The 20,426-nt window shown below is 39.8% G+C and overlaps 1 protein-coding gene across 3 annotated transcripts in view; it reads left to right on the top strand.

The window, feature by feature from the left end:
* Tenm1 (teneurin transmembrane protein 1) overlaps positions 1-20,426 on the top strand; it is a 529,849-nt gene that overhangs the window by 482,007 nt on the left and 27,416 nt on the right. For all 3 annotated transcript variants that reach the window (XM_077107670.1, XM_077107669.1, XM_077107668.1), the window contains 2 exons: positions 9,119-9,485; positions 10,894-11,404. In XM_077107670.1, coding sequence (XP_076963785.1) covers positions 9,119-9,485; positions 10,894-11,404 — 878 coding nt within the window. The remainder of the gene's footprint in view (positions 1-9,118; positions 9,486-10,893; positions 11,405-20,426) is intronic.

Genomic DNA, 20,426 nt, shown 5'->3' with positions numbered 1-20,426 from the left:
ATAAAATATTTAATTTCATTTAAATATTACACAATATACACATCTCAAAACTTTACATGTACTAAGCATGATGGTGCACTCCTGTAATCCCAGAGATTCGGGAGGCTGAGACAGGAGGATTGCAAGTTCGAGACCAGCCCAAGCAACTTCATGATGCCCAAAGCCACTTAGCAAGACCCTGCATAAAAATAAAAATTAAAAGGATTGGGGATGTGGCTCAGTGCTTAAGTACCTCTGAATTCAATCCCTGGCACCAAAACAAAACAAAACAAAACCAACCTTTACATGGTACTTCATTAATATGTACAATTTTTGTTTTTATATATAATTCAACAAATAAAAGACAAAATTTAAAGGGCTGTCCGAATGCACTTTGCTACATGTGTCAGTGACTTTCACATATTAATTTATTTCAGTTTAATTTACTTTAATTTTTCATACATGGGTGATTTATCCTAAAGTGTAAAACTAGAAATGTGTTGGAACAACTTGACTATAATGATATAGTCAGTAGAGTATTGTCTTCATTGTAATTAGATTCAACTGAGAATAACAGAAAACCTCATAATAACACTCACGTAAGCAAGATAGCATCCTGACTAGATGTATAGTTAAGAACTGAGATGGCAGCTCCACAGTATCATTTGGGACCTAGTCTCCTGTATTTCTAACCTGCCATCCTAGCATGCAACTTCCATGTTCTGGGCCTCCTCATGGTCCAAGATATCTGCTAAAACTCTCACCAGTATATTTATATTATAGAATGGAAGCAAGGGCAAAAAGAGGTTCCTTTTAGGGATCAGCTTTTCTTAATCAGTATTTTAAAGCATCCATATGAAAGTGTCGATGCTTCCGTGCTTCCTCCTGCATAGGGCTGCCTGGAACTTCATCACATTGCAAATAAGATTCCATTGTCTTTTCTTCTAGACAGCAGTGTGCTCAGATAAAATATCAGGAGTCTAGTATTGAGGAAAGAGTGAATTAACGATGGGGTAGGCCTAGAACTAGTGGTCTCTGCCACAGGAATCTTAGCAACTGCAAATTTAACATTTTGTTTTGACCCTGATACTGCCTGAACTTCTTCAGATTTATAAAGAGAGAGAAAAGCCATCTAGAGAATGTTTGGTTTTCTGCAAGCAGAAAGCACAATGACACCTGAAAGAGTGATGGCCCTTACTGATATTGCTTATAACAAGTGGAAATTATTAGAAGATAAAATACACCAGGACTACTTTGGAGTTTTTATATTATTGTGGGACTTTTTTCTGCTTTGTTTCCTCCACTTCCAAAATGTCTTAGGGACATTGAGGTAGATACAATTAATCTAAATCCTCTCTTTACTAGTAAAAGAATTCTAAAGATCAGTCCTATTATAAATTTTGATTACATTGGTACTAGCTATTCATTTGCAATGCATAATGCAATTTAAGTGTCAGGGTTTTTTTCCCCATTGGACAGCCATGGAGACAGACTATGCAGATGCATTTGGCCAAAGGTCGAGAGGTTCTTCACACTCTCCAGCCATTATGTGGAGATATACAAGAGTGGGAGTCTGAGATAATGGGAAATAATGTACCTGTTGACAAGGCCATATAATCTTGGTGTATTTCATCTTCTAATAATTTCCACTTTTTAAAGCAAGATCAATAGGGACCATCATTCTGAAAGGTGGCATCGTGCTTTCCAAGTGCAAAAAAAAAAACTTTCTCCAGACAATTTTTTTCCTTTTTTTTTTTTTTTGTAAGTTTGAAGAAGCTCAGGCAGTATCAGTGTCAAGAAATGAGAAGGCCATTTGAAAACTGACAAAAAAGTGATGCTAACAATCTGGAGTTGTCAGCTTTTAGAAGTATGGGGAAATCTAATGTGGAGCTGGCAGAATACCTGGCAGAGAGCATTCAGTCCCATCACTGTATCTTCCCCAGGGCAGGCACACTACAGAAGAGATAATCATACACCTACTGGAAAGTCCTACTGAAGAGGCCTCAGAGATCAAACTCAAGCAGAGTTACTTTTAAATGAGTTATAAGGCTCCAAATATACAGTAAAAGAGAAAGATTAGAGGTGTCATGTTTGGGATGGGGACACAAGACCTTTGGGGGAATGACTGGTTTCTTCAACATAGTTGAACTTTGGGAAAAGGAGTTATTAGCACTTGGTAGAAATTATAAGATATTAACAGTCGTGTTATGTTTTACAGGCTCTTCATGAAAATTAGTTTCTTAAAATAAGTGTAATGGAACAGCAATAATCTGTTGCTCTATGCCACTGGCAGCCCCTTGGACATACTGAAAAATAAAGGAAAAGAAGTTAGCAAAAGACTGTAAACTCCATGAGGGAAGTAATTCATTCTGTCTTTATTAGAGCCAATTTTTTGAGTGCCTAGTATAGTGTGTAACATGGGACAAATAAACTTTATTGATAGAAAAAAGGAAATTAAAATAGTATGGACTATGCTTGGAAGTGTACCAAGAGTACTATTACAAATAATAGGGGGAATCCAAGTAATAAGCTAAAATATTAGCCATGAAATTGAAATTGGCAGACAAATGTGAGATAACATATCCCAATATAAGCTAAATATTTCTTGGAGGACATATAGATTAGAAAGATCCCCAAGGAATAAAATAAATGAGCCAGGATGAAATGGCTAGTGATGTGTAATCGAGGGAAACCTTAAAAGAGCAGGACTATAGAATTAAACTTAAGAGTTTATAAGATCACCAAGGAAGAAACATTGTAATAATCAGAAAGGAACCTGAGGAAATACAGGCATGTTCCATAATAAATAAATAGCCTTTTTGAAGCTTTCTGTGTGCCAGGCACTGTGCTTGGTGGTTTGTATAGATTTTTTTCACCTAATTCCTATAATAGTTTTTGAGAATTTCACTCAATTTATAGATGAGGAAACTGAAGTTCAGGCATGTTCATTCATTTGCTCCAAGGTCACAGAAACAGCAAATAATATATTCAGAATTTTTGACCCAGAAAGTCTTACCTTCAGAGCCTGAGCTCCTAACCACTTCATTCTACTATATCTGATTTTTTTTCTAGAGAGAGAATACATAGCTTTTACCAGATTCTCAAACATCTCTGTAAATCAAAAATGTATGAGAAGCAGTATTTCAGACTCTGAGTACCAAGAAGGCAGAGACTATGTCTACCTGGATCCACACTTAATATGACACATGGTTGGATGGAACTATATATTCATGGATGGATGTACTAATGAATGGCTGGCCTCCAAATTGGTTTTCTCACATCTAGTCTGGTTTCCCTCCAGCCTGTCTTCCAGACTGCAGCCTAAGAAATCTTTCTAAAATACTAATCTGACCATGTCAGCTCTCTATTTTAAAGATCTTCATAGATGCCTCAACACCTACAGTTTAAGTCTAGAGGTCTTAGCATACACAGCTCTCCATGACTTAATCCAGTGCTTCTCAACAAGGGATAAGGTTTTGCCCCTCAGGGAACATTCTCCAATGCCTAGAAACATTTTGGGTCATCATGATTGGAGACAAAATGTTACTGGCATAAAGAATAAGGACCAGGGCTAGGGCTGTAGCTCAGTAGCAGAGTGCTTGCCTAGCATCTGTGAGGCAGTGAATTCAATCCTTAGCACCACATAAAAATAAATACAATAATTTTTATAAAAACACTCATGTTAAAAACTAATAAAGACCAATAATGCTGCTAAACATCCTACAATGCACAGTACTAACAACACCCAAAAGTAGTGTCTTAATGGTGATACCTGGACATAGTGTCCCTGACAAACATTTAGAACTGTGTCTACAACTCATAGCTACCCCCATTTTATGCTTCTGTGATTTTTTTTCATTTCTATTCCTCTGCTTAGATCACTCTTCCCACCTTGCTTTAGACACCTTAGTTTTAACCTTCATGTTAAGTTTACATTTCTCTCCTAGGTATCTCACCCAAACGCCCTCCTCTGTGTTCCCATGCCCCCCAGGTATCTATCATGATACTTAACCAAACTATATTAAATGACCTATTTCTGTATCTGCCTTCTAGCACTTAACTTGTGAATGAACGAACAGCAGAAACCCATTTTGTTCACCTTTATAACCATGTCTGGCACATAGTAGGCACCCACAAGGCATTGAATTAAAACATAACAGACTGCAAACAGAAACACAAATCACTTGATTCCTAAAAAATTTTTGACCTTCTTAGCCAGAGAGCAATTTTTAGATTGATCCAAAAGAGGTAAAGGGGAGGCCAGACTTGGTAAGAAAAGAGTAAAGATTGTGACCATTCTTCTGAATGAGGAAATCAGATGACATAGGAGCTACAAACATATCTAAAAACTTGGAATGTAATATTTTTTTCAAGTGATTTTTTTCTCAAGTATATAAAATAATAATCCATGAAAAATGTCTGACACCTAGGAAGCACTCAATAAATAGTAGTTACTTTTATTAACAGCCTATATTAGTGGTTCTGTAATTTTATAGGTGCTATAAATTAGGACCAGTTAAAAGAAAGGGGCAGCACCTATTCATGTTTAAAAAGTAGGTCAATTTAAAGAAAAATATTAAGTCAATTATAGTGCACTTGGCATAGGAGTAAGGCAAAATTCATAAAAGTGGTATGTGGATAACTGAAGTCTAAGAAAAGTCAAAAAGGAACTACATTGAATGGTAACTGGTTTAGGTTTCTTCTAGTTCTAAAGATATGTAACTATGAAACTGTTATTTATATTAATGCCTCTTACCATCCCTTACTATGTGCCAGACACTGAGTTGAATACCCTATATCACCGTATCATTTAATCCACATAAATAGTACTATTTCTATACTATAGAAATACTATATACTATCATTACCCTTATTTTCCTTATTATAGTTAGGAAACCAGAGATGCAAAGAGGATAATGCAATTTCCAGAGGGTTACATACTAGTGGAAAGAGTGAATCTGAAGTCAAACTGTTCAAGAGAGCCCAAGTACACAAATGATAGTTTGTGTCTATGGAGTGGGTTTAGGTTCCTAATTGAGGGATTTTCTAACCTAGTCTAATCAAAAATCCATTTTTAGATATTGATTTTACACCTAGATTTTTCCCATAGTATTCTGCTACTATAAACTTTTACTTAAGTCAAAATTAGCTCGATCTCTAAACCAACCAGGGAACTGGTTGACCTAAGAGTCAGCTCCCTTCAAGGCAAGTTTTCAATTAGCAGCGGAAGACACAGTGCTGTCAAGAGTTGACATCAGGACCAAGAGCCCCTTCCTGCTCGGGGTTATTTCCCGAGAAAGATTGTTGGAAGATGGGCACATTCTACCAGCTGGCGGCTATGCCAGTGACCTTTAATTCAAGTTTAGCTTAAATACATTTTGACATTTCAAACAAATTAATGTATTTTTACAAGGTGGGGCAAGCATCACAAATTAGGCCAAATGGCTTGCCTGTAGGCCAGGTCACTAGGCAGAGTTTATAGAGCTTCACTGCTGCTTTTCCATCTCTTTCTGTTCTCCACCCCAAAAGAAATCTCTTCTGCGTCCTCCCCCTGAGAAACCACTAGGACAAATGCCAACAGCTCTCAGGAGTTAACCTTAGCCTGATTTTAGTAGCATGTAATTCCAGGCTCTCTCTGCAACTAATAGACATTAATTCTGACTGCCAGAATCAGTTCAAAGACTCCATCCCATATGTTAGGTTGTATGTTATAGAAATGCCTTGATAGTAAATACTTTGTTTCTATTGTATGGGTGTAAGGCACCAGTTTCTTGAAAAATTACCTGGAAATGGAAGTATTTAATGAGAGAAGGTTATAAAAGAAACTGACAATCTAAAAAAGGTAAAAAGGTCCATCTTCTGAAAAGGCAGCCCCTTGATTACTAAGTAGCCACACATCCTTCATCAGAGCAGATTTCATAGACAAGCTGCGCAGCCAAATCAAATGGGAATTAAAGGGATTCTGCGTAGTTGGTATAGAAAGTGTCTCAGAAGCACAAAGGTCACTTTAGTCACAGGAAACTGCCAGAGGGTGGCTTATTTGATGGAGAAGAAAACAAACAGACACAATAGCTGGTGTATTTTGAAGCAATATTAAATCTAATAAACATGACACTGATAGTATTGGCCTAAATCAAGTTGGCTGAGTTGGAGAATTTAACAGCTTATTTTCCAACTACCAGCCTTTATCTCAGAAACAGCCTTGATAGCTTAGAATAGAATCCAAAACATGCTCCTTCTCTTGCTCCTGCCAGGTGTGTGCCATCCCCGGCCTCTGCCCTGGCCTTGGCTCCCAGAGTGGGGATAATTAGAATGTCATTTCTGCCAGGTTTGTTTTTTCTGGGTCACTGACTTCAGACTCCATCAAAATAGGAGTGTTGTACTGAAATAAATTTATTTCCTCTTTCTCAGCCAGCCCTGGCTTATTTCCTGGGGGACCATGCTCCATAGGACTAGTGCACACAGACAGTTTCTGTACAAGCACGATAGTGTATATAGAGGTCCAAGGCAGGGGCACATGGTGGAGGAAGAGTCAGCGCCCTCAGCAGCAGCAGGCCTCACTGCCTCTCTCCGTGGCAGGGCACTGACACGCAAAGGCCTCAGACAGACGTGCTGAGGAACACATAACCGCAAACTGCTCTGGGAGCTGTTAAGGCTGGTGTTTAATGTTTATCCAATGGCCTCAGTCTGAAAGGCACTGTAGAACATGCATAACACAAGCTGAGCTTTATACCCCATTAGCACTCAGATTCCTAGCTGCCCAGAGGCATATGGTACTGACCAGAGAAGGCCAGTGTGGATGTGGAGGTGGAGGGCATGCAGAGATGTAGGGACAGAATGAGGTTTGCTAGGTGTCTGGGAAACACCCAGAGGCAGAGGCAAAGAGCCCCAGGTGGTCCAATAGGGAAGGTCAAAGGCAACCTTTGTCCTCTTCACAACATCACCAGTTGCCCTCCCTTTTGAGACACAAGCAGAGGAAGAACCATATCTTACTACCTGGGCTTGCTTACTAAATACATATCAGACCTCTTCCAGCTGGGGAAGCAGTGGGCCTCAGAACGCAATGAAAACATATCTTGTTTTCAGACTTTCAGCTTCTGTGAGGAAAGCAAAGCCTTCTTGGGGTTTTTACTTAAAGCCAAAAAAAAAAAAAAAAGGCTACATTATAGTTACTATTTTGGCCACAAATGGAATATTTTTTTCTGCCTTTGTCTAGCCTAAAAGGAGACAAAGAGAAACTAGAGTGGTGAGGTGGAGAGGGGTATGGAACATAGTTCTCTTAGAACTACCCAGGGATAAATATTCACTCTCAAGAAGATGTCAAGGCAGGCATTGCACCAACTCCTATGTCCAGAAAGAAACTCAAGTGCAGACCAGTACCTAGCACAGCACTTAGCACAAGGCAACACACACACACACACACACACACAGAGTCCTTTTACTTCTATCTCTTTAATATGTCTCAAATCCATCTACTCTCCATGCCCTCCATTGTCATTCTAGTTCAGGCACCATAATCCCTTACTTGGGCCACTGCCAGGCTCCATTTTGCCTCTACCTCCAATATAATCTCAATAGCAGCTAAAACCCAAATATTATCCACCTAAAACCCAAATGTGACCATGTCACACCCCTACTTAAAGCCCTTCAGTAGCTTCCCCTGGTCATCAGAATTAAATTGGACATGCGCTTCCCTATTTTGCCTGGTATATTAGTTTGCTTGGGCAAAAAATGTCACAGATTGGGTGGCTTAAACAATACAAACTTATTTTCTCACACTTCCAGAGGCTAGAAATTCAAGATCAAGGTGTTGACATGTTTGATTTCTCCTGAGGCGTCTCTCCTTGGCATGCAGATGGCCAGCTTTGTGCTATGTCCCTCTGTGTGTGTACAGCCCTGGCATCTCTTCCTCTTATTATAGAGACACCTGTCCTTTGGATTAAGACCCCACCCTTATAGCCTCAATTAAACTGAATTTACTCTTTGAAGGTTCTGTCTCCAAATACAGTCACATTGGGGTTTAGAACATCAATAAATGAATTTGGGGAGGACACAATTTAGTTCATACCACCTGGCTACTGAATTATTTGTAGTAACCTAAATGAGCCATTCTGTCTCTAACCTCTGCACCTTCACTCTGCTGTTCCCTCTGCCCAGATTGACCTCAACTCTACTCTCCTCAACTTCTACCCCATTTCCTCTCCTACTGGTCATCTCAGCCCCTACTTAGCAATCACGTTCTTTGGTAATATCTTGCCTCCTGACTCCCAGTTCAGGTGAAGTGCTCTCATACCCACTCTGCTGTCTCCTTCTCATAACATAGAGAGTAATTGCTAAAGGTTCCTCTAAGGGCTCTACCAGACCATAAGTCATTTGAGGGTTGAGGCTGTGTCATACTAATTTTTCAAGCCCCAAAAGCTAGCATAAGGCTTAGCACAGAGAATATTCTCAACAAACATTCAATGAAAAAAAAAGTTTCTTTCTGAAGGAGGGGGCACATGGGCGAACCAGGCCAAGCTGAGCAAGCAGTATGATACAACCTAGGATTCCAAACCAATAGCTGATGAACTATACATAAGTAATCCACAAGATGGATATTACGTCTATGCTAACAACTGCTAAGTAAAATTGGTTTTCCCTTCACCCTGTTGTCCAAAAGACTATGACTGTTTTCAATGCATCTACCACACAATGAGAAAGAATTGTGTTTATAGCAATCCAGAAGCCCTAGGGCAATGGTTCTTAGAATCACCTAGAAGGCTTGTTAAAGCATAGGTGACTGGGTCCCCATCCCCAGGGGTTCTGATTCAATAGAACTAGTGTAGAGCCTGAGAATTTGCATTTCTAACAAGTTCCCAAGTGATGCCGTTGCTGCTGGTCCAGAGACTACACTCTGAAAACTGCTATTCAGAGGATCCTTCTGGAATTGAAAAAGAAAAAAAGAAAGAAAGAAAACTTTGCATTATGTTGGCAATAGCATAAATCATAAATATATTTATCAGAAATATCCCTCCTTCATCACCAATATTTGCTGAAATTCTTAAGAAGGGGAAAACAACAAACCAATAGTTCTTTCAAGGTAAAATTGCTTCTGGAAAGATATGGTAACCTAACGGTGTGTGTTCTGTTCTGTTTGCAGGTGCGATTAGAGTGGCCAACAGACCTTGCAGTCAATCCCATGGACAATTCATTGTATGTCTTGGATAACAACATTGTGCTGCAAATTTCTGAGAACAGGCGTGTGCGGATCATTGCAGGGCGCCCCATTCACTGCCAGGTGCCAGGCATCGATCATTTCTTGGTCAGCAAGGTAGCAATTCACTCTACTCTGGAGTCGGCTAGGGCCATCAGCGTCTCCCACAGCGGGCTGCTCTTCATAGCTGAAACAGACGAGAGGAAAGTAAACCGCATTCAGCAAGTGACCACCAATGGGGAGATCTCCATCATCGCTGGTGCCCCCACTGACTGTGACTGCAAAATTGATCCTAACTGTGACTGTTTTTCAGGTATGACCTTTTCAGCAATTCACCAGCTCCCCCTCTCTGTTTTTAAAAGAAAAGCATGCTTCAGAAAAGTCAAAAGGGTTCCTTGTAAACATTGGTGTGGGCTAGCAAAGAAAGGAATGGGTTGGCAGTCAGATCACCTAGCTGTTCTGACAACTGAATCACTGAATGACCCTAGGAAAGCCACAAAACCTCTTCATGACTCATTTGCCTTATTTGTTAAATAAAGACAATCACTTGTCTCAATTTTATTACCTTGCTGTTCTGAGGATAAACTAAAGGAAAAATGTTATACTCTTTTCAAAAGTTAAGATCATTGTGCCAATGTAAGAATATGACATTATTTGTACTTTCAAGAAAGGGAAAATTAGTACAACCCACATCTACTGATTTGGCTATGGAAAAAATAATTCCCCTAGGTGACTGGTTTCCAGATTAAAAACATTCACTATTCGAGATTCAGAGGGTTCAAGAACAGAATGCCTTGGGGATAGAATAGCAAAATTAAATCCCACAATGGAGGCTCCTAAGGACATCACTCTGCTATCTACCTTGTTTTATAAAAACCGAAAATTCTCTCCAAAACTAATAGGATCCTTTACTTTAATTGAAATGGGAGAAAAAGAGTCTTTTCCTCCAAAACACTGCAATGGATATTCCAGATAGCTAACAGACCTCTAAATGTCAACAGATGCATTATATAGAAACCCCTCCTTGCTACATGTAGCCCTATTAAACTACTCATCCAAGCCCAAATGGTCCTCTTACCTTTTGCCTTTTCTTAGGCCACAGCAATCAGGAGCCAGCAATTTGGTCAAAAGGACTTTTGATCAATATTTCCAATGATTTCCTGGACAATAAGTTTTATAGATATTTGGCTAATTTGTATCTTTCATTCAAGGAAAATCTGATGTTTAGTCTGTTTATCAAATTTGATGCACCGAATCATTGTTACATTTATAGACTTAGCATACTTTAACAGTGGAACAATGGGAATTAACAGAAGAAAGGGCTCTAGGCATGGTAGGACTGGAAAATCATGAAACAGATCCTACTAGCATTGACACGCATAGTTCTCATGGATTTCTAGCCAATTTTTGTGTAGCTATCATTATTTGCTGTTCTTCTGTCTTACAATACAATAGATTCTGAACAGCAGGATTGAGGATTTCACAAAATTGGTGTAACTGAGATAATTACATCTTACTGTTCATCTTTAGTGGTACTGACTCAAGAATTACAATTTTTTGAATAATGGGTTTCAAAATCATCAAGGGGACCATGCAGAGAATGTTGGTTCACTGATTATTCCTTTTAAAATGATTCCTGATGCACAGTGCTTTCTGTCTATGGTGTATTCATATAAATGCTCATGATGCCAATTACTAAAATCTAGATCTTTCTCCCATAGGTGATGGGGGCTATGCCAAAGATGCAAAGATGAAAGCACCTTCCTCCTTAGCAGTGTCGCCTGATGGTACCCTCTATGTAGCAGATCTTGGAAATGTTCGAATTCGTACCATCAGCAGGAACCAAGCCCATCTGAATGACATGAATCTTTATGAGATTGCCTCACCTGCTGATCAGGAACTCTATCAATTCACTGTCAATGGAACCCACCTGCACACCCTGAACTTGATAACAAGGGATTATGTGTACAACTTCACCTACAATGCTGAAGGTGATTTGGGTGCCATTACCAGCAGCAATGGCAATTCAGTGCATATTCGCCGTGATGCAGGGGGGATGCCCCTTTGGCTTGTGGTGCCTGGCGGGCAGGTGTACTGGCTGACTATAAGCAGCAATGGAGTCCTAAAAAGAGTTTCAGCCCAAGGCTATAATCTGGCCTTGATGACCTATCCAGGAAACACGGGACTTCTAGCTACCAAAAGTAATGAAAATGGATGGACAACTGTTTATGAGTAAGTTTCTAATTCTCAACATAGTCTTTGTTGGATTTTTATTTGCAATTGTATTACAGTAGAAAAAATGGCTTAGTAATTGCTGGGTATTGTATGTTATTTTCTCCTAACAATCACAATAAAAAGTAAATAGTCGAGAAGAAAATTTTACCCAACTCCTAGGGTTTGGACCCATTTTCCCAGAGCAGTTTGTAGAGCATAATAATAAAAGCATAGACTGAATGAAGGAGGAATCAAGTATAGCACTGCAGGAGTCAGGAATACGGTAGAAGTCCATGTACTCAAACAATTTACAGCATACCTGGGAAGACAAGGTAAAATTACATTTAAATAACAAAGCTAGAGGATAGTTCTAAAGCAGTAAAGAAGCAGTGTGATTTAACAAGTATTTCTTGATCCCTGTGGGGTTTAATGAATGAATACATGAATATATGCCCAGCCCAGTCCAACTCAGTATAAGTTGTGGTGGGAGGTAAGAGAGAAGTTAGAATATAAGAAATGGACTCTGAAAAGCAAGTGTAAAATTATGTGGATCAAATGCTGAATAGCAGCACCATTCCATTGACTGCTTCCATGAAATGCAGAGCCAAATGTGGGCTTGGGCTTCCTCAGTGTCCCTGCGCAAGTCAAAGAATTCAGCATATATTGGCAGTTACAGACCAGATCTGTGACAACTTTGTTTAACTTGGAACAAACACAAAATGTGTCTGACAGCAAGCTACTAGGAGATGTCAAGGCATGGAAATACAGACCATTGTCCTTGCCTTTTAAAGCATGGACAACCTTGTTTGCACATCAATGCAGTTAGCAAGCTGGTCTGCCAGCACTCACAAAGCATTTTCCCCACAAAGGGAATTGCTGCATTTTGGGCCAGTATTACTGAGGGAGGGTAATCTGTGGAATCTGAACCCAGAGCCAGGAATGGTGTTAAAGTTGAAGACTGTGAGAAGTAGCGACATTAAGTATGAGAGTTTCCAAGTGTGGCTACTCTTGTGAGGATGTAGACAATATGGCCAGTCCCATGAGAGCTTCCTGAGGAAAGGGACAAAAGACTTGGCCTTCAAACTTTGGATCATGTCCCAAAGAAGTACCATTTATATAAAAGAGCTGGACAGCTGTTCTAGTTTCACTTAGAAAAATGTATTCAGTTGTTTCTGTTGCAAGTCTTCCTTGGTTTTGAAAAATTCTCTTATATCTTAATGAAGAGTAATAAACGCTAGTGTACGCTAAGGATTTGCTAAGTGATAGGTGCTAGAATAGGCGATTCACATACACTGTTTCAATTGACTCCTTTAATAGCAACATGGGATGGTGCCCCTAGTATGTCCATTTTTTTTAAATTTTTATGTAGTGCTGAGGGTCGAACCCAGGGCCTTGCACATTCTAGGCGAGCACTCTACCAGGAGCCACAACCCCAGCCCCTAGTATGTCCATTCTCTGAATGAGTATTTCACGCCACAGTATTTCAAGTCCACAGTTCAAACCCCAAAATTCTGTCTCAAAAACGTACATTTCAGACTGGTGTTGTGGCTCAGTGGAGGAGCAATTGTCTCACACATGTGAGGCACTGGGTTAAATCCTCAGCACCACATAAAAATAAATAAAATAAAGATTTTTTAAAGCCACATTTTGAAATATACTACCTTTAGGAATGTTAGCTTCTAATGAGAAATTTTAATGTCTTTTTTAAAGCCCATACCAGATCACATTGTGGCTGACCTTAGGCAAACAACTATTTTTTATATTTTTTTTTAGTTGTAGATGGACACAATACCTTTATTTTGTTCATTTTTATGTGATGTTGAAGTTTAAATCAGGGGCCTCGTACATGTTGGGCAAGCACTATATCATTGAGCTACAACTCCAGCCCCAAATAACTATTTTGAAAGCTATTAGTTGAACTCAGTCCCCCAACAAGAAAGGGCCAAAATATTAACTCATTTTCAAAATAACCAGTTCAACCATTTATTTATTCAGCAAATATTTCCTGAGCATCTACTCTGTGCCACACAATTTTCTAAGGGCTGGGGATATAGTCATGAATAGAAAAGATATACATGGAGCTTAAATGTCATTGAAGGGAGACAAGTAAGATATGAAGAACTTCAGGTGGTGATAAATTATATTCTAACTTCTCTAATACAGTAGGGTAAGGGAGATCAAATGTGTGAGACAAAAGGGAGGGCAGGACAGCCTCAAAGAAGGTGACACTGGTGCAAAGACCTGTAGAAGATAAATGAGTAAGTCATATCATATCCAGCAGGAAGGAGGTATTAGAGGAAGAGGGAACAGCAAGTGCAAAGGCCCTGAGCAGGAATAAGCCTAACATGTTCAAGAAATAGTAAGGCAATTATGTATGTATGGAGCTGAATGTGTAAGAGTAGTAGAGGAGAAAGGAGGGAAGGGAGAAAGGAGTCACTGAGGAGTATTATATATAATTATAAGGAACAAATGAAAACATTAAACAAACAAACAAAAGAGTGATGGGGAGATTAAATCCTTTAAGTAGCCAGAGCTACTTCATTTTTTTTCTTGGTAGAGGGATTTGTACCTAGGGTGCTTTACCACTGAGTCACATCCCCAGCGCCCCCCCCCCACCTTGTTTTTGAGGCAGGGTCTCACTAAGTTCTTTAGGGCCTTGCTGTTTCTGAGTCTGGCCTCAAACTTGTGATCCTCCTGCCTTAGCCTCCCAAATTGCAGGGATTACAGGCATGTACCACCAACCCTGGCCAGAGTTACTTCATATAGGGCCTTAGGGGCCACTATAAAAACTTTGCCTTTTGTTCTAAGAGGTGCAGCCACTGGAGAATTTTGAGTAAAGGCTTGATGTGCCTGATTTACATTTTCCAATTCATTCTGAATTGAAAACAGTATAGGAAATAGGAAAAACTAAGAGGTTTGGGGAGGTTTTGTTGCAATAAACCAAGCAAAAGATGGTGACTTGGACTAGTGGAGGGACAATAAGAAGTATTAAAATTCAGAATATATTTCGACAATAGAACTATAGATTACATATGTTATTTGTGAGAAAGAGAAGTCAAAGATAATAGTAAAGTTTTTGGCCTAAGCAAGTAGATATTGGGGTTTCAATTTCTCAGAAAAGATGACTATGCAGGGAGTGCATTATAGTGGATGGTTGTAAGGTGGGAGATCAGGAATTCAACTAGGATATGAGCAATTTAGGTAGACATCTAAGTGTGAATATCACATAGGCTAGTGAATAGATGAGTCTGGAAATTAGTAGAGAAGGGTGACATTTGGCATCCACTAGTGTTTAGATTGTATTTAGATTGATATGGGATGAGAGCTCTGTGAAAGTGAGTGTAGACAAGGAAGAAAACAGATCTGAAAACATTCTGGAGCACTTCAAAGATTAGAGTTGGAGGTATGAAGAGGAAGCAGCAAGAGGGTGAAAAGGAAAGACCAGTGAAGTAGGAAGAAAACTGGGAGAGTGGACTATTCTAGAAGCCAATTGTCTTAGTCTGATTGTGCTATTGTAAGCAAAACTTCAGACTGGGTAATTTATAAACAGTAGGAATTGATTTCTCCAGTTCTGCAGGTAGGGAAATCACAGACCAAGGTACCAGCAGTCAGTATCTAGTGAGAGTTGCTATCTGCTTCCAAGAAGATACCTCGAACTGTTTCTTCACATGGCAGAAGGGAAGAGCTGAAAGGGACCAAGCTACTTCCCTGCAGCCCTTTTATAAGGTCACTAATCCTATGCACGAAGTCTGAGCCCCCATTATCTAATTGCCTCCTAAAGGCTTCACCTCTTCACAATATCACGTTGGCAATTAGTTTTCAGCATATAAATATGAGGGACACATTCAGATTCTATCACCAAATAAACCAGTAATTCAAGGAGAAAAGTCTGAACAGCTGTGTCAGATACTTCCAATAAGATGGGGCTGAGAACTGACTATTGAATTTTGAACTATAGAGATCATTGTTTACCTAGAGAAGAGCAGGTGCTATGACACAGTAGGGGACTGCAGCCCAAGCAGAAATGGTTTAAGAGAGAATGGATACACAAATGTTCATAGCACTATTATTCATAATATCCAAAAGTACAAACCACCCAAGTCTTCATCAATTGATGAAAGCAAGCAAAATGAGGTATATACATACCATGAAATATATTCAGCCATAAAGAGAAATGAAGTTTTGATAGGATGTTACCCATGGATGAACCTCAAAATGATAATGATCAATGAAAGAAACCAGACAGAAGAAGACAGAACTAGGCGTGGTGGTGCGTGCCTATAATCCCAGTGGCTCAGGAGCCTGAGGCAGGAGAATCATGAGTTCAAAACCAGCCTCAGAAATGGCAAGGCACTAAGCAACTCAGTGAGACCCTGTCTCTAAATAAAATACAAAATAGGGCTGGGCATGTGGCTCAGTATCCAAGTGCCCCTGAGTTCAGTCCCTGGTACCAAAAAAAGAAACCAGACACAAAACAACAAATATCATATTATTCCATTTATGTGCAATGTTCAGAAAAGTCAAATCTATAAAGACAAAAATCACATTAGTCATTGTCAAGAGATGGAGAGAAAGGTGAATGGGGAGTAACTATTAGTACAGGGTTTGTTTGAGGGATGATGGAAATATTCTAGAAGTAGTGATGATGGTTGCTTAACATCATGAATGTGATGAAAGTCATTGGATTGTACCCTTTAAAACTGTGAATTTCATGGTATATGAATTATAGCTCAATAATAATAAAAAGAAAGTGACTAGGAAGAAATTGGAGACAGTGAGTAAAGAATTATTTGGAGGAGCTTAGCTGTAAAGAGGAGCAAAGAATTTGGAGCTGGAGGGGAATGGAATAAACAGAAGGAACCCTTTCGGTGAGAGAAATCTATTTGTTTACTAATGAAGATGATGCAGGACATAGGGTACAATTGACAATGCCAGATAGAGAAAAGGATGTTATTGTCAGTTCAGTTTGTGTGCCTGTATCCCACTGGCAGCACATCAACACAGGCACTGTGTGGTAAGCAGAATCATCCCAGTGAGTGGAGTCCAGGTGGGTTACCAGGATTTGGTCAGTACTGAGTGAAAAGCTAACATTATTGTTGAATAACCAATCTTGATCCACTAAGAGATAAGAAACCCAGACATGCATATGGGGGTAGTAATGGAATTTTATGGCCACAAAGAAACATTAGAAGTCATGCAGGGGATATAGCTCAGTTGGTAGAAGTCATTTCATAAATAAGGAAATGGGGCCCAGAAAGAAACTTGCCCATTCACATGGCTCATTGGCTGGATCTAGAGTCAGGTCTTTAAGGATCTGTTCCAATACAATTTCCACTACTACCACCTTACCACTACTACCTTCCAGAAAAAGAAGGAACATTGGAGAGTGCATTAGTGACTATACAAAGTCTGGAGTGCTAGAAGAATGTAGCAGGAAAAGAAAACTATGGAAGCACTACTAGGTAAAATAAAGGAGACTGAGCAAACATTTGTTTTTTCCTCTCACCTTAACTCCAGCCAGAATCATTCTGAAACCCTCATGGCCATACAGCATCTGTTGAGAGGAGAAGGTATCACTTCCTCCTGAAGCAATCCATTCTGCTGCTAAACAGCTTTCCCTCCTGAAACACTGCCCCTGTCCCTTCTTGCCTGTACACACAGGAATAAATAACTTCCCAACCTTTATAACATGACTAATTCTTCCTACAGTCTTCTATGCACAAAATATGACATTTTACAAATTAAAAAATTAAATGATTTCTTTCACTTATATCTTCCACTACTTTAGCCAGTTGTGAGCATTCCAAGTTTTTTTTCCTTATCCTTCTGAAGCTGAAGAACAGAGCAGGACTAAGGTTGGTAGAAGGTTGCCAGGCCACAAATACCGGGCCCTCCGAACAACACTTGACTATTTCTCTGAAGCTTCTTTCTGTGGCCAAAGGAGGCAAATTATTTGCCAAGGTGGAAGCAAAAAATCTGTTCTAAGATGAGAGACAGGGAGAGAGAAATGAAACAAAATTTGGCAGGATGGAGAACTACTGTGTAAAGGTAGCCAAACCAGTAATGCATTCAACTTTTGATTATCTGCAGTTATGAGAGAACAAGTGACACACATGACCCTGAAGAATGGATATTCCGAATGGGATTTTGAAAAGCATCTTGTGCAGTGGTAGTGTGTTGCCTTTATTGTGTAGTGTGATTTTGTTTAAATAGTTTGTTCTTTTCCATAATCCCATTTGACTTGGACCAGAACCGAAATTGAACACCCAAAGTATCAGTACTGTATGCCTCCACTACCTGTAAGCATTCTGAGTATCAGGGGGAAAGCTGACCCCAGAGAAATAGCTAACAAGGAGGTGGTTGTCAAGATATGAATATTGGCAAAATAAGGCAGGTATTCCCACCTCAGGGACTAGTGAGTTTTAATAAATCTGCCACAGTTGGGATCCAAGGGATAGGTCCCACAACTCACACAACAGACAAGCCCTCTCCCCCCCAAGATTTGTAAGAGTAGCCATGATGAATTTGGTTGTGACTCTGACAAAGGTATCTGCTCTACTAAATGAAAAAGGCCCCAGACTAAAGTCAGAGCATCAGTTGTGTCACTATTGTAGGTCCAGGTTGAGTTGACAGTTCCTCAGACCCCTTTCCCTTTGTGGCAAGCCCCTCCAAATTTAAGGAGACTCTTTATTTACAAGATCTCTTGATGGGGTTGGAGGTATGGCTCAGTGGTAGTGTGCTTGCCTAGCTTGCCCAAGGCCCTACGTTCCATCCCCAGCACCACAATAGACAATTAAAATTATCTTTGATCCTTTATATTCTGCATTCTCTGTTATTGAGCTTTGTTAGGTCATCTCCTCCTTACATACACACACACACACACACACACACACACACACACACACACGCCCCTGAAAAGTTGGAAAACCCTTTATAATATCTCTAGGTATCTTCTAGGCTCTTTTACAAATGCTCAGTTTTATCAAATATGGCTAATAAATAATTTCCTGTTCTCCCCATAAGATTACAAAGGAAGGAGGGGCTAGATAAATAAGCCACATCTCTGGGGAGGATATTTGCCTGGGGATAGGATGTGATTCCCATGCAGAAGTGCTTATGTAATAATCAGTCAGTCCAAATATATGAAATGTTTCCAATGCCTTCTAGAATTCCAGAGTAGAAAGGGAACTAAGACACCATAAGGTCTAGCCCTCTGCCTCTAGGTAGTTAAATTATCTCACTTAAATAAGAATAGAGAATCATTGAGTGTTCCTTCAGGTCTCAAAAGACAGGACTCAATTCCTTTGCTCAGACACTATTCTCTTTGTGCTTTATGCCCTTGATAAGGATCAAGAATGAGGCAAAGAATAGTCATGGGTAATGTTAGGAAGAACTGAAATAAAGAAAGGGAGCAAACAGAAGTAACAAGGAGCTGGTGGCAGAAAAAGCTTTCAGAAGCTGCGAAGGAAGTTTAGCTACACTGCACAAGACATCTAAGTAAGCTAAGTGTAGTTCCCAAGTCCTCTATAGATGGTTATGTCTGTTCTATAACCACTTTGACTCTCACATTCACCCCATCCTTTCCATTTCCACTGACAGCATCATATTTACACTCACTCAGCAAGGGTATGCAGTGAGAATCCACTCTTTGCCAGACACTGAGAATACAAAGATTAATGAGACATTGGTACTCTCACTTGGAAGATGTGAGAGTTGGCGGACTAGTGAGGAAGACAAGTCCCAGTGATAGGCACTCACAACACATTTGGTAGAGGCAAGAGGCCACCATCTTCTCTTACATCAACTGAGGCTGCAGCCTCCTAACAGTTCTCCCTGCCCCATGTCACCCCTTCCATGAGTCATTGCCACCAAAGCACTGCTCAGATAATCCTAACTTCCCCCTGAAAAGCTTCCCATGCCTCTCCATTGTCTACTAACTATATGCTTACCTCCAAAGCCAGTATGCCAGTTCCCCCAAGCTCTGTCCCAGCATGCCTCTCCTTCTAGAATTCTAGAGTAGAAAGGGAACTAAGGCACCATAGGTTCTAGCTCCCTGCCTCTAGGTAGACACACCTCTTACCACCGTTCAGGTGGACCTTGTGCTCTACCCACCTGTGTGCTTTCCACAATCTTGCCTGTTTTCCATGCCTTCCTTCATTCTTTCATCTCTCCCTACCTTCCAGGATTCAAACCCTACCCTCTTCTGCTCTTCCTCCTCCTTTTCTGCTCACCAAGTTGGAAATGACCTCTGCCTCTTCTGAGCATCTACAGTTCTTTCTTTACATAAGTCCTTGGAAATATTATTCCGTTAAAGTTATTTGTGTGTTTATTTTACCTGCCCTACTAGACTCTGACTTTCATTCAATACTATATCCCCAGTTCCTAGCATGAGACTCTCATATTTAAAGAATGAAAGACAAATGAAGACAAAATGGCATTATGGACTTGGAAGTGAATCATAGGAATTCATATGAAATTCTTGATGAGGAAAGAGAATCTGGTATTTCTTTTAAAAAAAAGCTTATTAGGTTGGTCAGTTTTCTGACATGAAAATGTAAAGAGGATCTAACACCTTTGTATTTCCCTTAAAAAATAAGTAGTGGATTTTACTTTTATAATTTGCAATATTTTCTTAAAAGCAAAGGTGGAGGAGTATCTAGTTTCTACTCTGCATAGTTTAGCTCTGTGTTAAATAGTCATCAAGGGAAAGAGCAAGCTATTGTTTCTGAGAAAATATGAAACCAAATATACTTTAATAATATATAAATATAATTTTCCCAACTAAACTATATGCTCCTCAAGGACAAGAATGAATTCTCAATTTCCTGTACAAATGTTTTCTTTGCTCCATTGGGATGTAAACACGTGCACATGAACACCTAAGATTTGCATGCCTGGCTAGGCAAATGTTGCACCCTGCCAGGTGGAAGGAGGGGGTTGCTCCCATGTTGTAGCCTGAGGGGATCCGTCGGAGCATATTGGCTTGTGCTTTACACCAAAGGATGCAGGCACCAAAGGGAAACACACAACATGAGAGATT

The sequence above is a fragment of the Callospermophilus lateralis genome, chromosome X (assembly GCF_048772815.1).
Source record: "Callospermophilus lateralis isolate mCalLat2 chromosome X, mCalLat2.hap1, whole genome shotgun sequence".
Lineage (NCBI taxonomy): Eukaryota > Metazoa > Chordata > Mammalia > Rodentia > Sciuridae > Callospermophilus > Callospermophilus lateralis.
The sequence above is the reverse complement of the archived record's forward strand: the minus strand, read 5'-3'. Positions and strand labels throughout refer to the sequence as shown.